Source organism: Podarcis tiliguerta (assembly GCF_965153285.1).
Source record: "Podarcis tiliguerta genome assembly, chromosome: 13".
In the NCBI taxonomy this organism is placed as follows: Eukaryota; Metazoa; Chordata; class Lepidosauria; order Squamata; family Lacertidae; genus Podarcis; species Podarcis tiliguerta.
The window spans coordinates 39,887,263-39,914,867 of NC_139546.1; the positions used below are offsets into that span (position 1 = coordinate 39,887,263).

Sequence of the window (27,605 nt, forward strand, 5' to 3'; positions counted from 1 at the left end):
AAGGATCTTTTGCATTAGGTCTCCTGACATTAGTGGACGGCAACGCCCATCATCTCTGGCTGCTGCCAATGCTTGCTGGGGATGAGGAACATTGTATTCCAACAACTTCTGGGGATGAAGCGGTGAAGAACAATGATCTGTTCCATGGACACTACTGTCCTGGGACCTTCTACTTGTTTTCATTTCAGGATACCAAACCTGAGCCAAAGGTATGATGTAGAATGCCATCAGAGCTATTGGGACAGAACATGGTCACTGCAGATGGTGGATTTGAATGTCACTTGGGATGGGTGAACAGAAGACACACAGGTTTAATATACTAGATTTGATTTTTAAGCAAATTCTTAAATTTGTTGCAAGCAGATTTTTAGAATTACCAGGTTAGGTAATGGTCCATTAAGGAAACAAAGGGAGAGGCTCTGAACTCTTGGGTAGTTAGAAAGACAAATATAAAAAAATTGGGCTTCCAGGTGGAAAAATCAAAACTAGAAACAGAATTGTTAGATCCCAAAGTTAAGAACTTGTCAAGAATGTATAACTTGCTGTTGAAATGGAATAATCAAGATGAAACGGTGAAATCTGATGATGATTAAATGGGCACAGGATGTTGGACATAACATTATGATGGCTGACTGGGAACAGTTATGGACCACTGGTATGAAGTTTACAGCATGTAATGCCTTAAAGGAGAATTTAATGAAAATGATTTACATGTGGTACATAACACCAGTTAAGCTGGCAAAAATCTATCATTTGCCTGATAACAAATGTTGGAAATGTAAAGACCTTCTTTCACCTTTGGTGGACGTGCCCAAGGATTAAGACCTTCTGGGAAATGATATATAATGAAATGAAAAAGGTATTAAAATATACCTTCCTGAAGAAACCAGAGGCCTTTTTCCTGGGCATGGTCGGCCAATTGGTGTTAAAGAAAGATAGAACTTTTTTCATGTACACCACAACAGCAGCAAGAATACTGATCGCAAAGTATTGGAAGACACAAGAGCTACCCACCCGGGAAGAATGGCAGATGAAGCTGATGGACTATATGGAAATGGCGGAAATGACTGGCAGAATCCGAGACCAGGGAGAAGACTCGATGGAAGAAGATTGGAAAAAAATTAAAGTATATTTACAGAAAGTTTGCAAAATTAATGAATGTTAGAAGAATATTGGAATGAAGTTACAAGGTTTTAGCAGAAGTGTTATTAAGAATTATACAAATATTAATTGTAAATGCGCTAAAGTGGAAAATTTAAAGTTAAACTGTGTTAGGATAAATTATAGAACAAAAACTGAGAAAGAGGGAAAGGATTTGTTTAACCAGCTAATTTGAACTAGAATACAAAAAAGGGAGGTGCGAGGAAGTCGAGGAAACAAGCATATGAAAGATAAAGAAATGAAATTTGGATTTGTTTTTAAATGTTTTAGTTTTTTCTTGTTGTTCTGTGGTATTGTTTTTTCTTTTTATTTTTGATGTATTGCCTGTTAAATTTTTATTGTTTCTTTTTTTCTTTTTTTTTGTAACTATTAAACATTTAATAAATATTATTAAAAAATAATAATAATAGAAAGACAAATATAGTGATGAGTGTTGAGAAATTGGACCGGGATTCTTTCTTCAAAAAGCTGAACTGTATTCTTTTATCTTCCTGCATACAAATCAGTATTTCACTTTTAAAAATCCAAACTTAGTTCACAGAGCTCTTGGAGAGCATGACATAGAAGACCCAAATCAAGAATAAAGTCACATGCTGTTATTCTCCTTAAAAGACACCCATAAAGACAGTGATCCATTATGCTGCTTCTGCTGGGAGGGCATTCCACAGGGCAGGCACCACTACAAAGAATGCTTTCTGCCTGGTTCCCTGTAACTTCACTTTGCAGTGAGGGAACTGCCAGAAGGCCTTCAGAGATGGACCTCAGTGTCCACAGTGAATGATGCAGGTGGGGACACTCCTTCTGGTATGCAGGTCTTGAAACCCTCCAATAGTGTTGAATTGTCTTCTTCTAAAATTGCCTAAAGCTGTTGATCTTTGAATTTGCATTCCCGTGTTCCCAAAGGCTCATTGTTGTTGTGAATTTGGAATTTGGAAACATTTGATTTTGAGGAGAGATATGTGCCTGAGAATGTTCAATAGTTTTATATTAACTTTGTAGTTAATAGTTTTCAATAGTTTTCGGACTTCCGGGCTGAGCGCCATTGATTATGGCTGCCTTCCTCTGATCTACGGAGGGAGAGCTCCGAGAAAGAAGGGGTTTTTGCCGCTACGGCGATGCGGTAACCCCATAAAACCGTAGGCGGAGGAAGCCTACGGCCATGGGACTCAGCGGGCACCTTCAACGTGACTCCAGAACGTCTCTGGAGCTAAGAAAAAGTCTTCGGAGACCGGCGGGGGGGTCAGCCCGGTGCTGAGAATCAATCGCTACTTTCTCTGGAGCGACGTCGCATTGCTGGGATCGGAGAGCGTTCAGCTTCTTCTTGTGACAATTCGGATTACAAAAAAGAAGTACCCGTGAGTAGGGGAGATATAAAAATTTAAAGAAGATAAGCTTTTGAATTCGGAAACGATTTGGGACTTTAAATTTCTTTGAAAAGATTCGGAATTGAAGCGGAAAGGCTTAAACAGGAAGTCAGCCTTCCGCCTGTAAATAGAAGAAAGCAAAGACTGTGTTTGCTAATACATGGGAAAAGGGACTAAAAAAACTAATCTAAAACCTAATAAAATATTATATAAAAAAAAATAGTTTTCAATAGTTTTCAATAGTTTTATATTAACTTTGTAGGCAGGGAATAGCCGCAATAAGCACTGTATCTTCCCTTCCCACATATTATTCTGAGACCTACACAGGCTGCACTGGAAGTTATAGACAGCTTTTTCTAGGGGAAGGGTTCTGGTCTAAAACCTACGCTCCCTTCTCTCTTGGAGTTGCACATTTACCACACTAAGCTCCCCTTGAAAAAGAGGAGAGATGGTCTTTCCCATTATGGAGGCGTGTGGGCAACCATGTGAGGGCCCTGAGGGGTCCTAAGTAAGATTAGGGGGACTGAGAAAGAACCTATTTTTGGAGGGGTGACAATAATTGGACCATGTATTCTCCTTTTTGTCTCTTTCAAACTCTTGGGAGTTATCTGTGTTCAGGTAGCATATTGCAAGCCTTGTGCATTACTCCCAACAGGAACATGAGCCAATTTCCTGATGAAACCCCCCCCCAACCCCCAATCCAAGCTGTGTATTACAGAACAAACAAACAAACAAAAAGAATATCTGATCACAGACAGTGTCTATTATGTTCATAATTTTGAATATTCCGGTTCTTGTGGGGAAAAAAGTGTTTTGTTATGCAGGAGTTCGTTAAAGATTTGCCTAATTCACTCTGAAAAGAACAAGCTTCTCTGATATCCTGCTTTCACTCGTAAAGAGCTTCTGAGCTCTTCATATGCAGAATGTAGGCACAGAGACACACATTTTGCTTTTGATAGAATGAACTTTATTGAGAGAATAGCCATTGAGAGAAAGCACCAGAATGTGTAGTTAGAAGCCTGGCGTCATTGCTCCCAGGGTCCCCTGAAAAGGGAAAATGACTGTTAAACTGGGGAAATTCAAGGATGTGGTTGCGTTGCAGGTAGAAATGGCCAAATGAGCATTCCAGCTTCAATGGGCAGAGCGTGGCTTGTGTGGTTTTCTGCCTATCACAGCACCTTCTCCAGGTGAACGGGCTTCTTGTTTTCGCAGGTCACACGAATGCGTTTGGAGGTGTCTGTGCCTTTGTATTTGCAGTCCTTAGGAGGTTTACCATCGGTGTAGCTGCAGTCAATCATGGGGAAGTTCTGGTTGCTGTCATAGAATTTACCTTGCCATTGCTTCCCACCATTGCCACAGACCTGTAGGACAGACTCCTTGTCATGGTTGATGAAAGTATTCCTCGGTTTGCATCTACTTGGGTTCATATTCCTCTTCACCATCATGAGGTTGCAGTAGGCACTGGGGTTGGAGGCTCGGGTTTGGGGATAATCAATGTGCTTGTTTTGAAAAGCTTCCCAAGACTGCCCTTTGCAGGACTGCACCAGGAGGACGTTGAAAAGGATGGCCAGACGAACCAGCAGGCTACTAGAGACCAGCATGGTGGCCTCCAAGAATTTTCTGGGAGGAAAAAGAAGTGAAAGAAAAGAGGGAAACATTAAGGAGATGCATATTTCTTAAGGCATCTTATACACCTTATAGGAAATACACCTATATAAGACATTTCCTTATAGGAAATGTGGTGATGGAATATGGAGCATTTGTGGGAAGCCTCTATTGAAACAAAGTTACTATATTTTTCACTCTATAGGACACACTTTTCCCCCTCTAAAAATCAAGGGAAAATGTGTGTGCGTCCTATGGAGCGAATGCAGGCTGTCGCTGAAGCCTGGAGAGTGCACCGACCCCTCTCGCTTTCCAGGCTTCAGGAAGCTATCCGCAAGCCTTCGGAGCGTGGTGGGAGTGCCCGCCGGGCTCCCAAGGCTTGCGGACAGCAGCCTGCAGCCCGAAGCAACTGTGTTGAAAAATTCAAAGAGAGACAAATTTCAAAGGGTGGCTGTCATATTGTTTCAGATAGTGCAAATTCAGTAAGTTTGCCTTTAAATGGAAACTGAACTGAATTTCTCCCCAACCCCAACCCCAACTCCAGCTTACCCAGGTGCAGTTCTGTTGAAGCGATGAATTCCTCTTTCTACAACTCTGTCTCCCAAGTTGGCTGCCTTAATTCTTATATGGAGCTTAGTCAGGTCAGAGACAGGGGAAAGGAGTAAGAAATTTCAGCCTTTTAGACATATATAGAGTACAGATGAAGAAAGAAAGGATGTACCGTATTTTTTGCCCCATAGGACGCACTGCCCTATAGGACGCACCTAGTTTTTTTTTGGGGGGGGAGAAATAAAGAAAAAAAATTATTTCCCCCCCCCCAGGCGCGGGGCTGGGGTGGGGGAAGCCCGAGCTTCCGCCAACTCCAGCCCCCAGAACAGGCAGCTCTCGGGGCTTGCAGGGCTGGGGGAGGGGGAAGCCCTGCAAGTCTAGAATCAAAGAACAGGTCTACCATCTGGAGATACTGTAAAACCAAATCCAGGAGGGGCACATCCTTCATAACTTTCTACTTTGAAACTGAAAGGTCCCAGTCAAGTGGGGTGCTGAGTCTGCTCCAAGGGCACACCCTCACTTCAGGTAGTGCATAGTTAGCCTGCAACAAGACTGGCCTGCATCCTTCAGAAATGGAGAGACTGCCTTGGAATCTTTCCCAGAATCCTCTACCACATGCAAGACTGAGTCATAGCAGAAGAGTCAATGTGGCAAGAATTCCATAAAACTGAAACTGTGGGAATCACTTGCGTTATTCATTTTTTAAAATTGGGGGTTGACGAGGTCTAGATTTTAGAAGAAAATGGGAAATGACTGAGGGGAGCTAAACTCCTCCCCCCTCTTTGCCGCCTCATGCTATTTAACTTCCCCCTCCTTGGCTCAACTGGAATATAAGTAACTGTGGTGATGGAGGGTGGGGAGCTTAAACTGGGGAGTATGCTTTCTTCTCCACAACTTCTCAACTCACAAACCCACATAGTATATGTATACTCACTTACCTTCGAGAACTGAATGGGACTTTGCGGAAGAAGGATGTGGACAGAAGAGATATCTTCTTATTTATATGACGCCCATATGACTAGATTGCCCCAACCAGTCTCAGCTCCAGATACATAAGGACAAAGTTTAATTACAGTGATACCTCTAGTTATAACCTGAAACTATTCTTAACTAGAGGCGTACTTTCGCTAATGGGGCCTCTTGCGGCTTCTGTGCTTCTGGCACATGATTTCTCTTCTCATAATAGGGAAAAGTTCTCAACTTCAGGTAACTCTTCCAGGGTAGCAGAGTTTGTAACCTGAAGCATTTGTAACCTGAGGAATTTGTAACTCGAAGTACGACTGTACTAACATCTGAAGCTCAAGTTGCATGGGAAAAAGACCCCTTTGATGTGCCATGGAGCATAAATGCTATTCAGAGTGGACAGTAATTGGATATAAGGGCGAATGGTCTGAATCAGAAGAAGGGATATGTACATTATTATATTATTTTTATTTATTGAGTTTATATACCACCCTAAACCCAGAGGTCTCAGGGCGGTTCACAGAAAACAAGCTTCTTTCTTTACCCTGCACTTGTGTCAAATTCTCTCCATTCAGAAAGTTATGCCCACTGTCCAAGGCACTGCTTCACAAGGGAGAAGATCTTGGGCTATAGCAGAAATCTCATTGGCATAATAACTTTGCTTGTTCTGAGACTTGAGGACCTTAGCAAAACAAATATCTCACCCTGTAATTTTTATAATTATTGATCAGCATCACTACTTTTAAATGTCCCATGGCAAATCAGATGCCAGGCACAACATAAGCCACAGAAACAGCCCTTTCCAAATGTGACAGTCCTGTGTTGCAGTCTATATAGGCACCTGTCCTATCAACTTACATGAATCCAGTTAGGGAGGTAGATTTGAGGCAGGTACATGCCTCCATGGAGCCAAGTTTCCTTATAACTTCAGCCAAGACTGAAATGCTGTTAGTGACTATAGGTAAACATGATGGCTTCCAGTACAGCCCAAGAATGGTTAGCACGCCACCTGCTTTTCCTGCTGTTGCTGCTGCATTGTTCTTCTAGCAAGAGTTTGAGCTCTTGCAGTTTGAGAGAAACATTTCAAACCAATTCATATGGTCCTCCAGCAGACATGATCATTGGTGAATTTATATCCATTACGATAACAAACTTCAGAATGCAGAAATTTATGGAGAACCCTCAATACTCTGTATTATATCAGTAAGTAGTTACTTAGTAAGTAGTTCTCAGTAAGTAGTTAGGGACGCAGGTGGTGCTGTGGTCTACACCACTGAGCCTTGGGCTTGCCGATTGGAAGGTCAGTCCCGTTGCTCGGTCCCAGCTCCTGCCAACCTAGCAGTTCAAAAGCATGTCAAAGTGCAAGTAGATAATAGGTATTCTATTATCTATTCTACTCCCCCCCCCCTGCAGTTAATTGTGGTGATTCTGTACTGCTACATGGAAGTGGAACTACCTGCAACCTAATATTCTTTTATATGAAACCAAACAATCACCTTTTCATTTTGAGTCTGATAAACTGCAATTCCCTCCTTTTCCCTCAAAGTGCAAAGCCCAGCAGTAGGGACACATTAACTTGAAAACAAGTCCCTTCGTTGTGTTCAGTGGGTACAGGGCCAGAATCCTGTAGAAATCTATGGGGATTCCAAAGTGCTTAAGTGTGGCTACTAGATTGCCCCTGATTTTTGCCCATATGAGCCCCATCCACAACCCAGCTGAAGTTTTCAAACTACTTCAACCCATAGATGTTGCAACCCATAGATGTTGCAGCCCATCCCTGTGCCAAATTTTCTTGCAAGTAAGCCTTGTTCAGTTCCATGGGCTTCGCTCCACACCCCAAACATGCATCAGGTTTTAGCCTGACAGGGCAAATCTATGCATACCTACTCGAAGTAATCACCACTGAGCTTAGTGGTGCTTACTCCCAGGTAAATGGCTGCAGCCATATTGCAGCTTAAATCGGATTTGTGTGAAAGGCAGTTCCACAGAGCCCAATGGGATGCTTCCTCTCAAATATTTGGGATCAAGGAGAGCTTTCCTTAACACGTGTTTGCCTGGGAATAACCAATTTCCAATGGAAGGTTGTGTGATCACACCCTATAATGCCACACACGATTATGTGGGAAGCGAATCCCATTGAATAAAAAAAGAAGAGGAAGGTTTCGCTTCCCAAGTTGTTTTTAGGTTTTTTTAAAAAAGGAAAGCATATCTATAAGGCTTAGATTCAAGGGCTGCTAAAAAGACATTGTGTGTTAAAGCACACTGGTATACTAAAGAGTTGTTTCCCAGGTTGAATTGAGAACACATTCCCATGAATACTTCATGGTTCAGAAATGGAAGGGAGGTGGTGGACAAAGCAAAGCAAAGAGAGTGTTGGAAACATGCAATCTAATTTACTCAGTATTAAATCCCACTGTGTTGGTGATTTTGACACTAGTTAAGTGGGGAAAGAATTAGAGCCTGACTGAACTTGGCAGGTTAACTGCTTTTTGTTTCTGAGTTTCCAATATCCAACCCCACCAATTCATCCACAGCACAGCAATGGATCTCCTTGAATCTACCATTTCCATACTGAACATCTAATCATAATATCTTAGGAGACTGCTGTAGTATCATTAGTTTGAATGGAATGTTCTTGTCCTGTAGGCTGAAACATCCAAGTGAAATACATGCATGTATCAAAATGAAAACTTCAACACAGTTGTTTCTCTTCTGTCATGTTTGCAGTCATTCTTTGTCTCATTGCAGTGTCCTCCTAAAAAACTACCAGCATGTTCTTGCCTTCGTCTTTGCCATGCAAGAGATCAACAAGAATGCCAAATTCTTATCCAACATCACACTGGGATCAACATTTTATGACAATGCTTTTAATCCTTCAGAAACTTGTAATAACACTCTTGCTCTTCTTTTCCTGGGACAACGAAATCCCCCCAATTACCACTGTAATGGGGAAGATAAATTAATTGCCGTGGTTGGAGGGCTCACCTCCCAAAACTCCATTCAGATGGCCAATATATTAAACACCTACAAGATTCCACAGGTATGTGTGTAGATACATAGATACAACCACAAGGCCAGACATACACAGAAAACCCCAAAAAGCATCCAGGTTAGATTTCAATCCCATTACATTATGTTTTCTACACTTGTGTCCTACATTAGACTTGGTATGGGTACATGATTATGTTAAAGCCTCCTAGCTATGTGTTGCCAACACTGCCGTCTCAAGTAGCTTTGGGATTTGGGGGGATGGGGTAAACCCATAATACTAATAATCCAAGCTCTGGTTCTTCCAAACCTGGCCATACCACAAATCATGTAATCATAGGAGCATCCAGCTTCCTGCTTAGAAACTTCTCCTAGTTTGAGACTTACTAATGCCAGGGCTGTATACTTACAAAAGTAACACCAGGTGGATAACCACCAAAATAATGAAGTATCCTTTCTATGAACAAATGGATGGTTTTCGGATTCCTAAAAATAGAATGCCTTTCCCTTTAGCTCAGCTATGGCTCCTTGGATCCAGGGCTGAGTGACCAAAGGCGCTTCCCTTTCTTCTTCCAAATGGTCCCCAATGAAGAAGCTCAGTATGATGGCATTGTCTGGCTACTCAGGAAGTTTGGGTGGAACTGGATTGGCCTCCTTGTTTCAGATGATGACAGTGGAGAAACCTTCCTTCGTACTCTGAGACCAAGGCTTTCCCAGAATAATCTTTGCATTTCTTGGACATTGGTGATCCCACTAGTGACAAAATTTTTACCTAATGAGCTACTTCAACCAAAATTGAGACCAATCGCGTTTGCTCTCACACAAAGGCAAATGAATGTGATTCTTGTCTATGGAGACATTCAGTCTCTAGAGGCTTTGAGACTGGTTTTAGTCTCCTGTGAGATTTTCTATATGTACCCTCTGGAGAGGGTGTGGATTACAACAGCTCAATGGGATTTCACTGCAGTGCTATTTGGAGACAAATTCCCGTCAAAATCCTTCAATGGCACTTTGTCATTTACACTCCATTCAAATCCAGTTCCAGGGTTTCAGGACTTTCTACAGACCATAAATCCATGGCAGCCAAATCTTTATTTCATCCAGTCGTTCTGGGCCCATGCATTCCTCTGTTCATTTCCAGAAAACAATCGAATTGTGACAACTCATGAACCCTGCACTGGGGAGGAGAAGCTGGAGAAACTCACTGGACCCGTGTTTGAAATGGAAATGTCCAGCCAGAGCTACACCATCTACAATGCCGTCCATGCAGTAGCACATGCTCTCCATAGCATGTATTCATCAAGAGCCAAACAGAAAGTACTGGCTGAGAGATGGATGCAGCAGAAAGTTAAACCCTGGCAGGTACTGTCAACTACTCTCCTCAATGTTAGAAGAACAGGAGTTATTATTACTGTTCATATGTTTCACAGCCGAGCCCTGGCATGGAGGAGAGGCCTTGGGGATTTTCACTGCTCAGCCCTATCATTGGGAGGGACTTGATCTCAGTGAAAGGCCACATGCATTGCATGCTGCACATTCAAAGCTCTTGAAATTAATCCATCCAGGATTCTCCTACTTGGGACTGTGCAAGGGCCAGGAGTGTTCTCTGGTATCAGAAATGGGTTGAAACCTCAGATGTATGCCATATAGAACTGTGGCAATTCAGAGCAGACAGTTCTGGGCTGCAGAGAACAATGGTTTGACTCAGCACAAGGCAGTTGCATATGTTAATGGAGGAGGTTTTTGAATTACACAGAATCTATGCCAAGTTAAAAACATACCAAGTCATGTCTCCTAATATTGAAACTGGAAAGGCTTACAGCTCAATTGCAGAGCATCTGCTTTCATTCAAAAAGTCCCATGTTCAACCCCTAGCATCTCAAGATCATGCTGGGAAAGACTCTGAAACCCTATAGAGCCAATAACAATCAGTGACTGAGCTATTTAGGGCAATGATTTCACTCACTGTAAGGCAGCTTTCAGTGTCCTATAACATACTGATGAATGGTAGTAAAAAGCCAAAGGTCCACTTGTCAAAGGGAAAAGAGAGAGTGTATTAGCCTACAAGGTCTGTGTCTTAACTTAACTGTCTGTGTCTTGCAATCTAGCTTCACTCGTTCCTGAAAAACATCCACTTCAACAACAGTGCTGGGGAAGAAATCTCTTTGGATGAGAAGGGACGGGAGGCAGGTGGCTATGATCTCCTCAACTTGGTCACATTTCCCAATGAGACCTTCCAGAGAGTCCGAGTGGGGAGGGTGGACCCTCAGGCCCCCCCAGGAAAAGAGTTCACAGTGGATGGAAGTGCCATCGCATGGAATCCCAAGTTCAATCAGGTGGGCAGGACTATTTCTTGTTTTAATCATCATCCATCATCATTATCTTTTATCAGAAGATCAGGGGATCCACGAAAACAGAAATGGCTACAAAGGAGAAGTGTGAGGTGACTGGGCCAAAGATTTTGGACATAATATACAGATGGAGGAATGGGAGAAATTATGGAAAGAAGGTTTAAGATTTACTGCATGTACAACAATAAAAGAAAATGTGATGAAAATGATGTATCGATGGTATGTAACACCAGTGAAGTTAGCAAAGATGTATAAAGGATGTAACAAATGCTGGAAATGTAAAGAAAAAGAGGGTACATTCTATCATATGTGGTGGGAGTGTAAGAAAGTAAAAAGCTTTTGGGAAATGATATATCATGAATTGAAGAAGATGTTTAAGTACACTTTCGTTAAGAAACCAGAAGCGTTTTTACTTGGTATTACAGGGAATGAGATAAACAAAAAAGAAAGGAAGCTATTTTTATATGCAGTAACTGCAGCAAGAATACTGATGGCTCAGAAATGGAAGCAAGAGGAGCTACCTACACTAGAAGAATGGAGAATGAAGATGATGGACTATGCAGAATTTGATAGACTGACAGGAAGGATCCGAAATCGACGAGACCAGAGATTTATAGAAGATTGGGAAAAGTTTACAGAGTATATGCACAAACTAAGTGAAAATCAAATAACGCTTGTAAGCTTTAATGAAGCTCTGTAACAAGAAACGTTAGAATATGAGTAAAATAAGATGTAATTTATAAAAATAATAGAAGTAGGGTTTTAGAAATGTGTAAGAAATTAAGAAGGGAAGGAGTATCAGTCAAGTTGAGGGAAGTCAAAAAAGAGAATGGATATAAAAAAAGATGTATGAATTGTATAAATTTCACATTTGGAAAAATTGAATAAAAAATATTTATAAAAACAAACAAAGGAGAATTGTGAGGAGAGAAGCTCTGGTACTCACTGATGAAATTCTGTTTTTGTTGCTTTGTTGATCCAGAGCTAGTTTGAAGCTAATTCAGAGATCAGGATTAAAGAACAAGGTCTTTCTGAGTGAGGAATTGGCAAGTGTTTAAAGCTCTTGAAAAGGGACTGTTGTGCTCTAAAATGCGTTGTTGCCAACAATCTCCGCCATGCGGAGCCCAGGTAGAAAGAAAATTATCCACCGCCTGAAGTGTGTGGTCACTAATATTGATGGATGGAGTGCTGGAGATAACCTGTCCCAGGATGTTGGTCTACATCAAGCTGAGCCAGAATGTGTGGGATGAAAGCATCCAAAATGCTAAGGAAAGTCCTGGTGCACAGAAGGTTATAAAACCCTGTGCTGTCATATGTCTGAGGCAATTAACTGATGGATGGATTGAATTTATATACCGCCCAATACCCAGAAGTCTCAGGGATCTTCAGAGATTCAAACCAACATATACAGTTATGGCAAATATGAGCAGTCTAAAAAGTTAGAGCAACAGGAATATTCTGTTGTGCTTCTGTCAGTCTGTAACAGTATTTATCTTAGATAAAAACCAATTAAGATATGTTAGCAGTGTAAGTAACACCTACCTGCATTGCATATATTAATCTGCATCTTCAAGTACACTAGAGGCTTGACAACCATATGTCAGGAGTGCTCTGATGGTGTTTCCTGCTTGGCAGGGGGTTGGACTCGATGGCCCTTGTGGTCTCTTCCAACTCTAAGATTCTATGATTCTATAAATAAAAATTATTCTTATTTAAACTTTAAAAGAAAGCGTCTCTAGGAGGAAATCAGCATTGGGTTATGAGGAATTGATTTATCAAGGAGAAGGTTGGCACTACCTTCTCTTTGCCATTCAGACATGTGCTGGACTGGCCAAATGGTTAAGTCACAGCACAAAGCATCTTTATCAGGGGGCCTGATGCTTGCCCAGGGAGCAAGTGCTTGACAGCCATCCTCTAATTTCAGTCCTGTGACTTTTCTGCTGCAAAGCAGACATAGATAGCAATAAGATTTATGTAGAGAAGCAAGCTTATTCCATTCAAAATCCCTTGCTTGTCATTACCATTAGATGCTGCCCATTTCCACCTGTGTTGAAAGCTGCCACCCTGGACAGAGTATGGTTACCCAGCAGGGAAAGCAAATCTGTTGCTACGACTGTGTTCAGTGCCCTAAAGGAAGGATTTCAGTCCAGCAGGGTAAGTGAAGGAACCCAAGTCAACTGGAATTCCCATCTTCCTCTCCAACACAGACATTCATGTTTCAGTCTTATTATGTCTGCTTATTTTCTGGCATGGATCCCAAGCACATGTGTTTATGTTATTGACACATATTCTCCTTTCCTCTCCCCTACCTTTTGCACACCTATTCAGGCATATCTTGTGTGCAATTACATCCACATGGGAGTAAGCACCATGCCATAGATTCCATTTTCTCACCATTGAAACTGCAGCCAACACATTTTCATCTTCTGTTATTAACAAATAGTAAATTATCTCCTCTGTTGTATCCACACAGTTTCAATCATTGGGAACAGTTATTTCTTTTCAAATATAGATTTTCCTGATGACAGGCTACCTGGCTGTTTCATGCACTCCCAAGTTCCATTACGGAAAGTGTAAAAAAGAAACAGTGAGCCACAAGCTTAGAAATGCAAAAACTTGGACCTGGATGCAGAGATAGACATGTTTAAGGGGGAACCACTGAAATCAATCTGTATACTGCAACCATGACAAATAAATATGAATAGATTGATTAGTACAGATGAGATGTTCAGAGATGAACCACCACTTAGGTGAAAAATTAGGCTTTGGTTCATCAGCTGAGTAATATGTTCCGCGTACAGCATAATAGACAGTACCAATAATATTAATAATTATTGCTTCAAGAAATGCTAAAAGCAAGCTTCTCACTTTCAGATGCAGATCAGTGTGAGAAATGCCCAGATGATCACTACCCAAATGCCTTTCAGGACCAATGTATTCCGAAAAAAATAAGCTACCTATCCTATGAGGAGCCCTTGGGGGCAAGTCTGGCCTCCTTGGCTCTCCTGCTTTCTCTGGTCACACTTGTTGTGATGGGGACCTTCGGTCTGCACTGGAACACTCCCATTGTCAAAGCCAACAACTGGGGCATCACCTGCACCTTGCTCTCTTCTCTGCTTCTCTGCTTTCTCTGCTCCTTCTTATTCATTGGCAGGCCTACAAAGGTGACCTGTGTCTTGAGGCAAACCGTCTTTGGCATCGTCTTCTCCATTGCTGTTGCTTGTGTGTTAGCCAAAACCCTCACTGTGGTTTTGGCATTCATGGTGACCAAGCCTGGGAGCAGCCTGAGGAAATGGCTTGGGAAGAGGCTGGCAGGATCCTTTATCACCTTCTGCTCTCTCATTCAAGCTGGCATCTGTCTTGGGTGGCTGGCATCCTCTCCCCCATTCCCAGAGTTTGACCTGCACTCCCAGGATGGGCAAATCATAGTGCAGTGCAATGAAGGCTCCGACATCATGTTCCACCTTATTCTCGGCTACATGGGTCTTTTGGCCATTGTGAGCTTCTCTGTGGCTTTCTTTGCCAGGAAGTTGCCTGATACTTTCAATGAAGCCAAGTTGATTACCTTCAGCATGCTGGTCTTCTGCAGTGTTTGGCTGTCCTTTGTCCCCACTTATCTGAGCACCAAAGGGAAATACATGGTGGCTGTGGAGATCTTCTCCATCTTGGCCTCTACTGCTGGCTTACTGGGTTGCATCTTCCTCCCTAAAATCTTCATCATTTTATTTAGGCCTGAGATGAACAGTAAAGAGAGATTAGTAAGGAAGAAGGAGGACCATAGTTGAGAAGGTGAAAGAGATGCCATTAGCCAGAGGCCTTATGTTGTGGCAAGAAGATGCTATTTCCTTTGCTTCTGTCTTTTTCTCCTCATGCCAGCAATTCCCAAACTTTGGTCTCCAGCTGTTTTTGGACTACAATTCCCACCATCCTTGACAACTAGTCTTGCCAGCTATGGATGTTTGGAATTGTAGTCCAACAACAGCTGGAGTCCCAAGTTTGGAAACCCCTATTCTATGCCATCCAAGTCTTCATGGTGGCCTACATGGCTCTCCTCTCTCTGTATTGCCTTCACAACAACTCTGTGAGGTAGGTTAGACTGAGAGATTTTTATGTATGTTGTTTTGTTGACTTAATCTTTGTTTTTTGGCCGACCTTTCTATACCCCCAGAACACAAACTAAGGAGAGCACAATGTCAAATACTGTTACTTACAGGGGCCTGCTTCACCAGGGTGTAGCCCAAATGGAATATTATGTGGAAGCAATTTGCAGCAGGATTGAAAATGGAGTAGCTGCTGAGTGATTGAAAAATAGGACATCAAAATCATTTGAGCTCTTATTAATTCATGCTAGTTAACCACTTTGCTTTCCAAAATAAATTAGAAGTTGGTGGGACATGACTTTGATCCCAGGAAGACCATAATCATACAGTTCTTAAATAATAAATGTATCTTTTAAACAAATTTCATTGCTCAAAGTTAGGATATATGTGAGAGAGAACGTTATATTCAACTGGCTCTTTTTCTTCTTTTGTTTCATTCTTTTCTTTTTATCCTTTTCTGTTTTGAATAGTTTCTTTTTATTGTATTGTGAAAAGTCTGAAATAAACTTTATATGCAAAAGATGTGTGGGGTGTGTGTGTTAAAAATACAGCGGTCACAAAGTTTTAGTAGCCGATATCAGGGACTATCTACACAATCCTCTAGTAGCTGAGTCAACTGAATGGGGGGTGATGGGAGCTGAAACCCACCCTCACCCCTGTTTAGCTTTTCTCCCAGCCATAATAATCACAATCACAATCATAACAACATCCCAGCCACTCTGGATGGCTTATAGCATATCTAAAAACAAGCCTGGAATTGAACCAGGGAGGGGGGAAACCTAAAGCAAAAGAGCATGGACAGCAAAGAAATTGAAATCTCAGTTCCCCCTTCAGCATCTTTTATTTTCATGGGGGAAAATGGACCTCACCAAGCTCCATTTTTAAATGTAGATATGTATATATACCTAGCTTGAATTTACAGAAGCTATTTTCACAGTTGTGGCTTCTTTGCCATGTGGATTTGCCTGTCACAGAATCCCTTCATGTAGCAGAGGATTCTGGGAAATGTTCCAGTGTAAACACTCCATTTTGAAGGAAGCTGGCCATTCTTGTTGGGTATCAAGAATGCAAAGTCTGTGCCCTTGAGCAAAAGGTGCACTCTGTTCCCCTTTCATTTTAAAATCAAAAATATCGAACAAAGTACTCCGCCTAGATATGGACTAAGCTCCAGAAGGCAGCTGCATTATCTGATGTTAATTATGTGTGCTTATTTTTATTTAGGGTATTTGCTTTCCAACCCATTGTCAGAAACATAACTGTATAGTGGTCATAACCATAAATTAAGTCCTGGAGGGAATTCCAGGGAAATTGAAACATATTTATCCTATCAATATCTACTCAACATATGGCAAGTGACTGAACTTTCATCCTTCCCCCTTCCTGACCCCAACCCCCAACCTCACCAAGATCTATATAAGAATTGAGGCAGCAGCTTCAGAGACAAACCTGCCCCTGCATAAAGCAATATCCATCACCTCACAGGACAAAACTTGGGTAAGTTGGAGGCAATCACAATCTTACTTATGATTCTATGGCTACTGATTTATATTTTGTTTTGGGGGCTCTCACTAGCATTATACCCTATACCGACATATCTGTCCACATCCTTCTTCTGTAAAACACAGCTTGGGTTGGGGGTGGTTTTCATCAGGAAATTGGCTCATGTTCCTGTTGGGAGTAATGCAGAAGGCTTGCAATATGCTACCTGAACACAGATAACACCCAAAGAGACAAAAAGGAGAATGCATGGTCCAATTAGTGTCACCCCTCCAAAAATAGCTTCTTACTCAGTCCCCCTAAAAAGGCTCACACTACAAAGGGTGGGAGGATGAGTGTCTCAAAGAAAAGAGGGGAGAGTGTGGGGTGGAAGAAGCTTAAATATCCTGGTCTCCACTTCCCACTAGAGGGCAAAATGCCCTCACATGGTTGCCCACACGCCTCCATAATGGGAGAGACCATCTCTCCTCTTTTTCAAGGGGAGCTTAGTGTGGTAAATGTGCAACTCCAAGAGAGGGGGGAACAGTTCAGCTTTTTGAAGAAAGAATCCTGGTCCAATTTCTCAACACTCATCACTATATTTGTCTTTCTAACTACCCAAGAGTTCAGATCCTCTCCCTTTGTTTCCTTAATGGACCATTACCTAACCTGGTAATTCTAAAAATCTGCTTGCAACAAATTTAAGAATTTGCTTAAAAATCAAATCTAGTATATTAAATCTGTGTGTCTTCTGTTCACCCATCCCAAGTGACATTCAAATCCACCATCTGCAGTGACCATGTTCTGTCCCAATAGCTCTGATGGCATTGTACATCATACCTTTGGCTCAGGTTTGCTATCCTGAAATGAAAACAAGTAGAAGGTCCCAGGACAGTAGTGTCCATGGAACAGATCATTGTTCTTCACCGCTTCATCCCCAGAAGTTGTTGGAATACAATGCCCTTCATCCCCAGCAAGCTTTGGCAGCAGCCAGAGATGATGGGCGTTGCCGTCCAATAATATCAGGAGACCTAATGCAAAACATCCCTAGGCTTCTGTGGGGACAGACAAAAATCGCATGTGGGATGGCATCTGAGGGAGGCAGAAGAAGAGAAGAGATATCTCGTCTGCTGTTATGACGGAGTGTTTAACCATCCAGGTTACAGTGAAGGGATATTGCTCAGTAGCAGAGCGCACAATAATAATAATTTATTATTTATATGACACCCATCTGACTGGATTGCCCCAACCAGTCTCAGCTTCAGATACATAAGGACAAAGTTTAATTACAGTGATACCTCTAGTTATAACCTGAAACTGTTCTTAACTAGAGGCATACTTTAGCTAATGGGGCCTCTTGCTGCTTCTGTGCTGCTGGCACATTATTTCTGTTCTCATAATGGGGAAAAGTTCTCAACATGAGGTAACTCTTCCAGGGTAGCAGAGTTTGTAACCTGAAGCATTTGTAACCTGAGGAATTTGTAACTCGAAGTACGACTGTACTAACATCTGAAGTTAATAAAGCTCAAGTTGCCTGGGAGAAAGACCCCTTTGATGTGCCATGGAGCATAAATGCTATTCAGAGTAGACAGTAATTGGATAGAAGGGTGAATGGTCTGACTCAGAAGAAGGGATATGTACATTATTTTATTATCTTTATTTATTGAGTTTATATACCACCCTATTCCCAGAGGTCTCAGGGCGGTTCACAGAAAACAAGCCTCTTTCCTTACCCTGCACTTGTGTCAAATTCTCTCCATTCAGAAAGTTATGCCCACTGTCCAAGGCACTGCTTCACAAGGGAGAAGATCTTGGGCTATAGCAGAAATCTCATTGGCATAATAACTTTGCTTGTTCTGAGACTTGAGGACCTTAGCAAAACAAATATCTCACCCTGTAATTTTTATAATTATTGATCAGCATCACTACTTTTAAATGTCCCATGTCAAATCAGATGCCAGGCACAATATAAGCCACAGAAACAGCCCTTTCCAAATGTGACAGTCCTGTGTTGCAGTCTATATAGGCGACTGTCCTATCAACTTACATGAATCCAGTTAGGGAGGTAGATTTGAGGCAGGTACATGCCTCCATGGAGCCAAGTTTCCTTACAACTTCAGCCAAGACTGAAATGCTGTTAGTGACTATAGGTAAACATGATGGCTTCCAGTTCAGCCCAAGAATGGTTAGTGCGCCACCTGCTTTTCCTGCTGTTGCTGATGCATTATTCTTCTAGCAAGATTTTGAGCTCTTGCAGTTTGAGAGAAACAATTCAAACCAATTCATATGGTCCTCCAGCAGACATGATCATTGGTGAATTTATATCCATTACGATAGCAAACTTCAGAGTGCAGAAATTTATGGAGTACCCACAATCCTCTACATTATCTCAGTAAGTAGTTACTTAGTAAGTAGTTCTCAGTAAGTAGTTAGGGACGCAGGTGGTGCTGTGGTCTACACCACTGAGCCTTGGGCTTGCCGATTGGAAGGTCAGTCCCGTTGCTCGGTCCCAGCTCCTGCCAACCTAGCAGTTCAAAAGCATGTCAAAGTGCAAGTAGATAATAGGTATTCTATTATCTATTCTACTCCCCCCCCCCTGCAGTTAATTGTGGTGATTCTGTACTGCTACATGGAAGTGGAACTACCTGCAACCTAATATTCTTTTATATGACACCAAAAAATCACCTTTTCATTTTGAGTCTGATAAACTGCAATTCCCTCCTTTTCCCTCAAAGTGCAAAGCCCAGCAGTAGGGACACATTAACTTGAAAACAAGTCCCTTCGTTGTGTTCAGTGGGTACAGGGCCAGAATCCTGTTGAAATCTATGGGGATTCCAAAGTGCTTAAGTGTGGCTACTAGATTGCCCCTGATTTTTGCCCATATCAGCCCCATCCATAACCCAGCTGAAGTTTTCAAACTACTTCAACCCATAGATGTTGCAACCCATAGATGTTGCAGCCCATCGCTGTGCCAAATTTTCTTGCAAGTAAGCCTTGTTCAGTTCCATAAGCTTCGCTCCACACCCCAAACATGCATCAGCTTTTAGCCTGACAGGGCAAATCTATGCATACCTACTCGAAGTAATCACCACTGAGCTTAGTGGTGCTTACTCCCAGGTAAATGGCTGCAGCCATATTGCAGCTTAAATCGGATTTGTGTGAAAGGCAGTTCCACAGAGCCCAATGGGACGCTTCCTCTCAAATATTTGGGATCAAGGAGAGCTTTCCTTAACACGTGTTTGCCTGGGAATAACCAATTTCCGATGGAAGGTTGTGTGATAACACCCTATAATCCCACACACGATTATGTGGGAAGCGAATCCCATTGAATAAAAAAAGAAGAGGAAGGTTTTGCTTCCCAAGCTGTTTTTAGGTTTTTTTTAAAAAAGGAAAGCATATCTATAAGGCTTAGATTCAAGGGCTGCTAAAAAGACATTGTGTGTTAAAGCACACTGGTATACTAAAGAGTTGTTTCCCAGGTTGAATTGAGAACACATTCCCATGAATACTTCATGGTTCAGAAATGGAAGGGAGGTGGTGGACAAAGCAAAGCAAAGAGAGTGTTGGAAACATGCAATCTAATTTACTCAGTATTAAATCCCACTGTGTTGGTGATTTTGACACTAGTTAAGTGGGGAAAGAATGAGAGCCTGACTGAACTTGGCAGGTTAACAGCTTTTTGTTTCTGGGTTTCCAATATTCAACCCCACCAATTCATCCACAGCACAACAATGGATCTCCTTGAATCTACCATTTCCATACTGAACATCTAATCATAATATCTTAGGGGACTGCTGTAGTATCATTAGTTTGAATGGAATGTTCTTGTCCTGTAGGCTGAAACATCCAAGTGAAAGACATGCATGAATCAAAATGAAAACTTCAACACAGTTGTTTCTTTTCTGCCATGTTTGTAGTCATTCTTTGTCTCATTGCAGAGTCCTCCCAAAAAACTACCAGCATGTTCTTGCTTTCATCTTTGCTATGCAAGAGATCAACAAGAATGCCAAATTCTTATCCAAGATCACACTGGGATCAACATTTTATGAGAATGCTTTTAATCCTTCGCTAACTTGTCAGAACACTCTTGCTCTTCTTTCCATGGGACAACAAAATCACGCCAATTACCACTGTAATGGGGAATATAAATTAATTGCCGTCGTTGGAGGGCTCACCTCCCAAAACTCCATTCAGATGGCCAATATATTAAACACCTACAAGATTCCACAGGTATGTGTGTAGATACATAGATACAACCACAAGGGCAGACATAGACAGAAAACCCCAAAAGAGCATCCAGGTTAGATTTCAATCCCATTACATTATGTTTTCTACACTTGTGTCTTACATTAGACTTGGTATGGGTACATGATTATGTTAAAGCCTCCTAGCTATGTGTTGCCAACACTGCCGTCTCAATTTGCATTGGGATTGGGGGGGGGTAAACCCATAATACTAATAATCCAAGCTCTCGTTCTTCCAAACCTGGCCATGCCACAAATCATGTAATCATAGGAGCATCCAGCTTCCTGCTTAGAAACTTCTCCTAGTTTGAGACTTACTAATGCCAGGGCGTTATACTTACAAAAGTAAGACCAGGTGGATAACCACCACAATAATGAAGTATTCTTTCTATGAACAAATGGATGGTTTTTGGATTCCTAAAAATAGAATGCCTTTCCCTTTAGCTCAGCTATGGCTCCTTGGATCCAGGGCTCAGTGACCAAAGGAGCTTCCCTTCCTTCTTCCAAATGGTCCCCAATGAAGAAGCTCAGTATGATGGCATTGTCTGGCTACTCAGGAAGCTTGGGTGGAACTGGATTGGCCTCCTTGTTTCAGATGATGACAGTGGAGAAACCTTCCTTCGTACTCTCAGACCAAGGCTTTCCCAAAATAATCTCTGCATTTCGTGGACATTGGTGATCCCACTAGTGACAAAATTTTTACCTGATGAGCTACTTCTACCAAAATTGAGACCAATCCAATTTGCTCTCACACAAAGGCAAATGAATGTGATTCTTGTCTATGGAGACATTCAATCTCTAGAGGCTTTGAGACTGGTTTTAGTCTCCTGTGAGATTTTCCATATGTACCCTCTGGAGAGGGTGTGGATTACAACAGCTCAATGGGATTTCACTGCAGTGCTATTTGGAGACAAATTCCCGTCAAAATCCTTCAATGGCACTTTGTCATTTACACTCCATTCAAATCCAGTTCCAGGGTTTCAGGACTTTCTACAGACCATAAATCCATGGCAGCCAAATCTTTATTTCATCCAGTCGTTCTGGGCCCATGCATTCCTCTGTGTATTCCAAGATCTACTTGAAACAAATTACGAACACTGCACTGGGAGGGAGAAGCTGGAGAAACTCACTGGACCCGTGTTTGAAATGGAAATGTCCAGCCAGAGCTACACCATCTACAATGCCGTCCATGCAGTAGCACATGCTATCCATAGCATGTATTCATCAAGAGCCAAACAGAAAGTACTGGCTGAGAGATGGATGCAGCAGAAAGTTAAACCCTGGCAGGTACTGTCAACTACTCTCCTCAATGTTAGAAGAACAGGAGTTATTATTACTGTTCATATGTTTCACAGCTGAGCCCTGGCATGGAGGAGAGGCCTTGCGGATTTTCAGTGGTGAGCTCTATCATTGGGAGGGACTTGATCTCAGTTAAAGGCCACATGCATTGCATGCTGCACATTCAAAGCTCTTGAAATTAATCCATCCTAGGATTCTCCAGCTAGGGACTGTGCAAGGGCCAGGAGTGTTCTCTGGTATCAGAAATGGGTTGAAACCTCAGATGTATGCCATAGAGAACTGTGGCAATTCAGAGCAGACAGTTCTGGGCTACAGAGAACAATGGTTTGACTCAGCACAAGACAGTTGCATATGTTAATGGAGGAGATTTTTGAATTACCCAGAATCTATGCCAAGTTAAAAATATACCAAGTCATCTTTCCTAATATTGAAACTGGAAAGGCTTACAGCTCAATGGCAGAGCATCTGCTTTCATTCAAAAAGTCCCATGTTCAACCCCCAGCATCTCAAGATCATGCTGGGAAAGACTCTGAAGCCCTATAGAGCCAATAACAATCAGTGACTGAGCTATTTAGGGCAATGATTTCACTCACAGTAAGGCAGCTTTCAGTGTCCTATAACATACTGATGAATGGTAGTAAAAAGCCAAAGGTCCACTTGTCAAAGGGAAAGAGAGAGTGTATTAGCCTACAAGGTCTGTGTCTTTTTTCCTCTTGCAATCTAGCTTCACTCGTTCCTGAAAAACATCCACTTCAACAACAGTGCTGGGGAAGAAATCTCTTTGGATGAGAAGGGACAGCAGGCAGGTGGCTATGATCTCCTCAACTTGGTCACATTTCCCAATGAGACCTTCCAGAGAGTCCGAGTGGGGAGGGTGGACCCTCAGGCCCCCCCAGGAAAAGAGTTCACAGTGGATGGAAGTGCCATCGCATGGAATCCCAAGTTCAATCAGGTGGGCAGGACTATTTCTTGTTTTAATCATCATCCATCATCATTATCTTTTATGAGAAGATCAGGGGATCCAGGAAAGCAGAAATGGCTACAAAGGAGAAGTGTGAGGAGAGAAGCTCTGGTACTCACTGATGAAATGCTGTTTTTGTTACTCGGTTGATGCAGAGCTAGTTTGAAGCTAATTCAGAGATCAGGATTAAAGAACAAGGTCTTTCTGAGTAAGGAATTGGCAAGTGTTTAAAGCTCTTGAAAAGGGACTGTTGTGCTCTAAAATGCGTTGTTGCCAACAATCTCTGCCATGCGGAGCCCAGGTAGAAAGAAAATTATCCACTGCCTGAAGTGTGTGGTCACTAATATAGATGGATGGAGTGCTGGAGATATCCTGTCCCAGGATGTTGGTCTACATCAGGCTGAGCCAGAATGTGTGGGATGAAAGCATCCAAAATGCTAAGGAAAGTCCTGGTGCACAGAAGGTTATAAAACCCTGTCATATGTCTGAGGCAATTAACTGATGGATTGATTGAATTTATATACCGCCCAATACCCAGAAGTCTTAGGGATCTTCAGAGATTCAAACCAACATATACAGTTATGGCAAATATGAGCAGTCTAAACAGTTAGAGCAACAGGAATATTCTGTTGTGCTTCTGTCAGTCTGTAACAGTATTTATCTTAGATAAAAATCTATGTAAGATATATTAGCAATGTAAGTAACCCCTACCTGAATTGTATATATTAATCTGCAACATCAAGTACACTAGAGGCTTGACAACCATATGTCAGGAGTGCTCTGATGGTGTGTCCTGCTTGGCAGGGGGTTGGACTTGATGGCCCTTGTGGTCTCTTCCAACTCTATGATTCTATGATTCTATAAATAAAAAATTATTCTTATTTAAACTTTAAAAGAGAGTGTCTCTAGGAGGAAATCAGCATTGGGTTATGAGGAATCAATTTATCAAGGAGAAGGTTGGCACTACCTTCTCTTTGCCATTCAGACATGTGTTGGGCAGGACAAATGGTTCGGGGACAGCACAAAGCATCTTTATCAGGGGGCCTGATGCTTGCCCAGGGAGCATATGCTTGACAGCCATCCTCTAATTTCAGTCCTGTGACTTTTCTGCTGCAAAGCAGACATAGATGGCAATAAGATTTATGTAGAGAAGCAAGCTTATTCCATTCAAAATCCCTTGCTTGTCATTACCATTAGATGCTGCCCATTTCCACCTGTGTTGAGAGCTGCCACCCTGGACAGAGTATGTTTGCCCAGCAGGGAAAGCAAATCTGTTGCTATGACTGTGTTCAGTGCCCTAAAGGAAGGATTTCAGTCCAGAAGGGTAAGTGAAGGAACCCGAGTCAACTGGAATTCCCATCTTCCTCTCCAACACAGACATTCATGTTTCAGTATTATTATGTCTGCTTATTTTCTGTCATGGATCCCAAGCACATGTGTTTATATGTTACTGATACATATTCTCCTTTCCTCTCCCCTACCTTCTGCACACCTATTCAGGCATATCTTGTGTGCAATTACATCCACATGGGAGTAAGCACCATTGAAATCAGCATGACATACATCTGGGTAAAAATGCCATAGATTCCCTTTTCTCACCATTGAAACTGCAGCCAAAATATTTTCATCTTCTGTTATTAACAAATAGCAAATTATCTCCTCTATTGTATCCACACAGTTTCAATCATTAGCAACAGTTATTTGTTTTCAAATATAGATTTTCCTGATGACAGGCTACCTGGCTGTTTCATGCACTCCCAAGTTTCATTACGGAAAGTGTAAAAAAGAAACAGTGAGCCACAAGCTTAGAAATGCAAAAAAGTGGGCCTGGATGCAGAGATAGACATGTTTAAGGGGGAACCACTGAAATCAATCTATAGACATCAATAGACACTACCAATAATATTAATAATTATTGCTTCAAGAAATGCTAAAGCATGCTTCTCACTTTCAGATGCAGATCAGTGTGAGAAATGCCCAGATGATCACTACCCAAATGCCTTTCAGGACCAATGTATTCCAAAAAAAATAAGCTACCTATCCTATGAGGAGCCCTTGGGGGCAATTCTGGCCTCCTTGGCTCTCCTGCTTTCTCTGGTCACACTTGTTGTGATGGGGACCTTCGGTCTGCACTGGAACACTCCCATTGTCAAAGCCAACAACAGGGGCATCACCTGCACCTTGCTCTCTTCTCTGCTTCTCTGCTTCCTCTGCTCCTTCTTATTCATTGGCAGGCCTACAAAGGTGACCTGTGTCTTGAGGCAAACCGTCTTTGGCATCGTCTTCTCCATTGCTGTTGCTTGTGTGTTAGCCAAAACCCTCACTGTGGTTTTGGCATTCATGGTGACCAAGCCTGGGAACAGCCTGAGGAAATGGCTTGGGAAGAGGCTGGCAGGATCCCTTATCACCTTCTGCTCTCTCATTCAAGCTGGCATCTGTCTTGGGTGGCTGGCATCCTCTCCCCCATTCCCAGAGTTTGACCTGCACTCCCAGGATGGGCAGATCATAGTGCAGTGCAATGAAGGCTCCGACATCATGTTCCACCTTATTCTCGGCTACATGGGTCTCTTGGCCATTGTGAGCTTCTCTGTGGCTTTCTTTGCCAGGAAGTTGCCTGATACTTTCAATGAAGCCAAGTTGATTACCTTCAGCATGCTGGTCTTCTGCAGTGTTTGGCTGTCCTTTGTCCCCACTTATCTGAGCACCAAAGGGAAATACATGGTGGCTGTGGAGATCTTCTCCATCTTGGCCTCTACTGCTGGCTTATTGGGTTGCATCTTCCTCCCTAAAATCTACATCATTTTATTTAGGCCTGAGATGAACAGTAAAGAGAGATTAGTAAGGAAGAAGGAGGACCATAGTTGAGAGGGTGAAAGAGATGCCATTAGCCAGGGACCTTATGTGGTGGCAAGAAGATGCTATTTCCTTTGCTTCTATCTTTTTCTCCTTATGCCAGCAGTTCCCAAACTTTGGTCTCCAGCTGTTTTTGGACTACAATTCCCACCATCCTTGACAACTAGCCTTGCCAGCTATGGAAGTTTGGAATTGTAGTCCAACAACAGCTGGAGTCCCAAGTTTGGAAACCCCTATTCTATGCCATCCAAGTGTTCACGGTGGCATAGATGGCTCTCCTCTCTCTGTATTGCCTTCACAACAACTCTGTGAGGGAGGTTAGACTGAGAGATTTTTATGTATGTTGTTTTGTTGACTTAATCTTTGTTTTTTGGCCGACCTTTCTATACCCCCAGAACACAAACTAAGGAGAGCACAATGTGAAATACTGTTACTTACAGGGGCCTGCTTCACCAGGGCGTAGTCCAAATGGAATATTATGTGGAAGCAATTTGCAGCAGAATTGAAAATGGAGTAACTGCTGAGTGATTGAAAAATAGGACATCAAAATCATTTGAGCTCTTATTAATTCGTGCTAGTTAACCATTTTGCTTTCCAAAATAAATTAGAAGTTGGTGGGACATGACTTTGATCCCAGGAAGACCATAATCATACAGTTCCTAAATAATAAATGTATCTTTTAAACAAATTTCATTGCTCAAAGTTAGGATATATGTGAGAGAAAACGTTATATTCAACTGGCTCTTTTTCTTCTTTTGTTTCATTCTTTTCTTTTTATCCTTTTCTGTTTTGAATAGTTTCTTTTTATTGTATTGTGAAAAGTCTGAAATAAACTTTATATGCAGAAGACGTGTGGGGTGTGTGTGTTAAAAATACAGCGGTCGATATCAGGGACTATCTACACAATCCTCTAGTAGCTGAGTCAACTGAATGGGGGGTGATGGGAGCTGAAACCCACCCTCACCCCTGTTTAGCTTTTCTCCCAGCCATAATAATCACAATCACAATCATAACAACATCCCAGCCACTCTGGATGGCGTATAGCATATCTAAAAAACAAGCCTGGAAATCCTGGAATTGAACCAGGGAGGGGAAAAACCTAAAGCAAAAGAGCATGGACAGCAAAGAAATTGAAATCTCAATTCCCCCTTCAGCATCTTTTATTTTCATGGGGGGAAATGGACCTCACCAAGCTCCATTTTTAAATGTAGATATGTATATATACCTAGCTTGAATTTACAGAAGCTATTTTCACAGTTGTGGCTTCTTTGCCATGTGGATTTGCCTGTCACGGAATCCCTTCATGTAGCAGAGGATTCTGGGAAATGTTCCAGTGTAAAAACTCCATTTTGAAGGAAGCTGGCCATTCTTGTTGGGTATCAACAATACAAAGTCTGTGCCCTTGAGCAAAAGGTGCACTCTGTTCCCCTTTCATTTTAATATCAAACATATTGAACAAAGTACTCCGCCTAGATATGGACTAAGCTCCAGAAGGTAGATGCATTATCTGATATTAATTAAAGGTAAAGGTAAAGGTACCCCTGCCCGTACGGGCCAGTCTTGACAGACTCTAGGGTTGCGCGCCCATCTCACTCAAGAGGCTGGGGGTGCTTATTTTTATTTACGGTATTTGCTTTCCAACCCATTGTCAGAAACATAACTATATAGTGGTCATAACCATAAATTAAGTC

General features: G+C 42.0%; 1 protein-coding gene across 1 annotated transcript; it reads right to left on the bottom strand.

Annotated features, from left to right (window-relative positions):
• Nucleotides 1-3,589: 3,589 nt before the first annotated feature.
• Nucleotides 3,590-4,134, bottom strand: LOC310662826 (ribonuclease pancreatic-like). Its single transcript, XM_083409984.1, has one exon. It carries the CDS (start codon nucleotides 4,124-4,126, stop codon nucleotides 3,695-3,697), a length of 432 nt encoding a protein of 143 aa, XP_083266110.1. The 5' UTR covers nucleotides 4,127-4,134; the 3' UTR covers nucleotides 3,590-3,694.
• Between the last annotated feature and the right edge of the window lie 23,471 nt (nucleotides 4,135-27,605).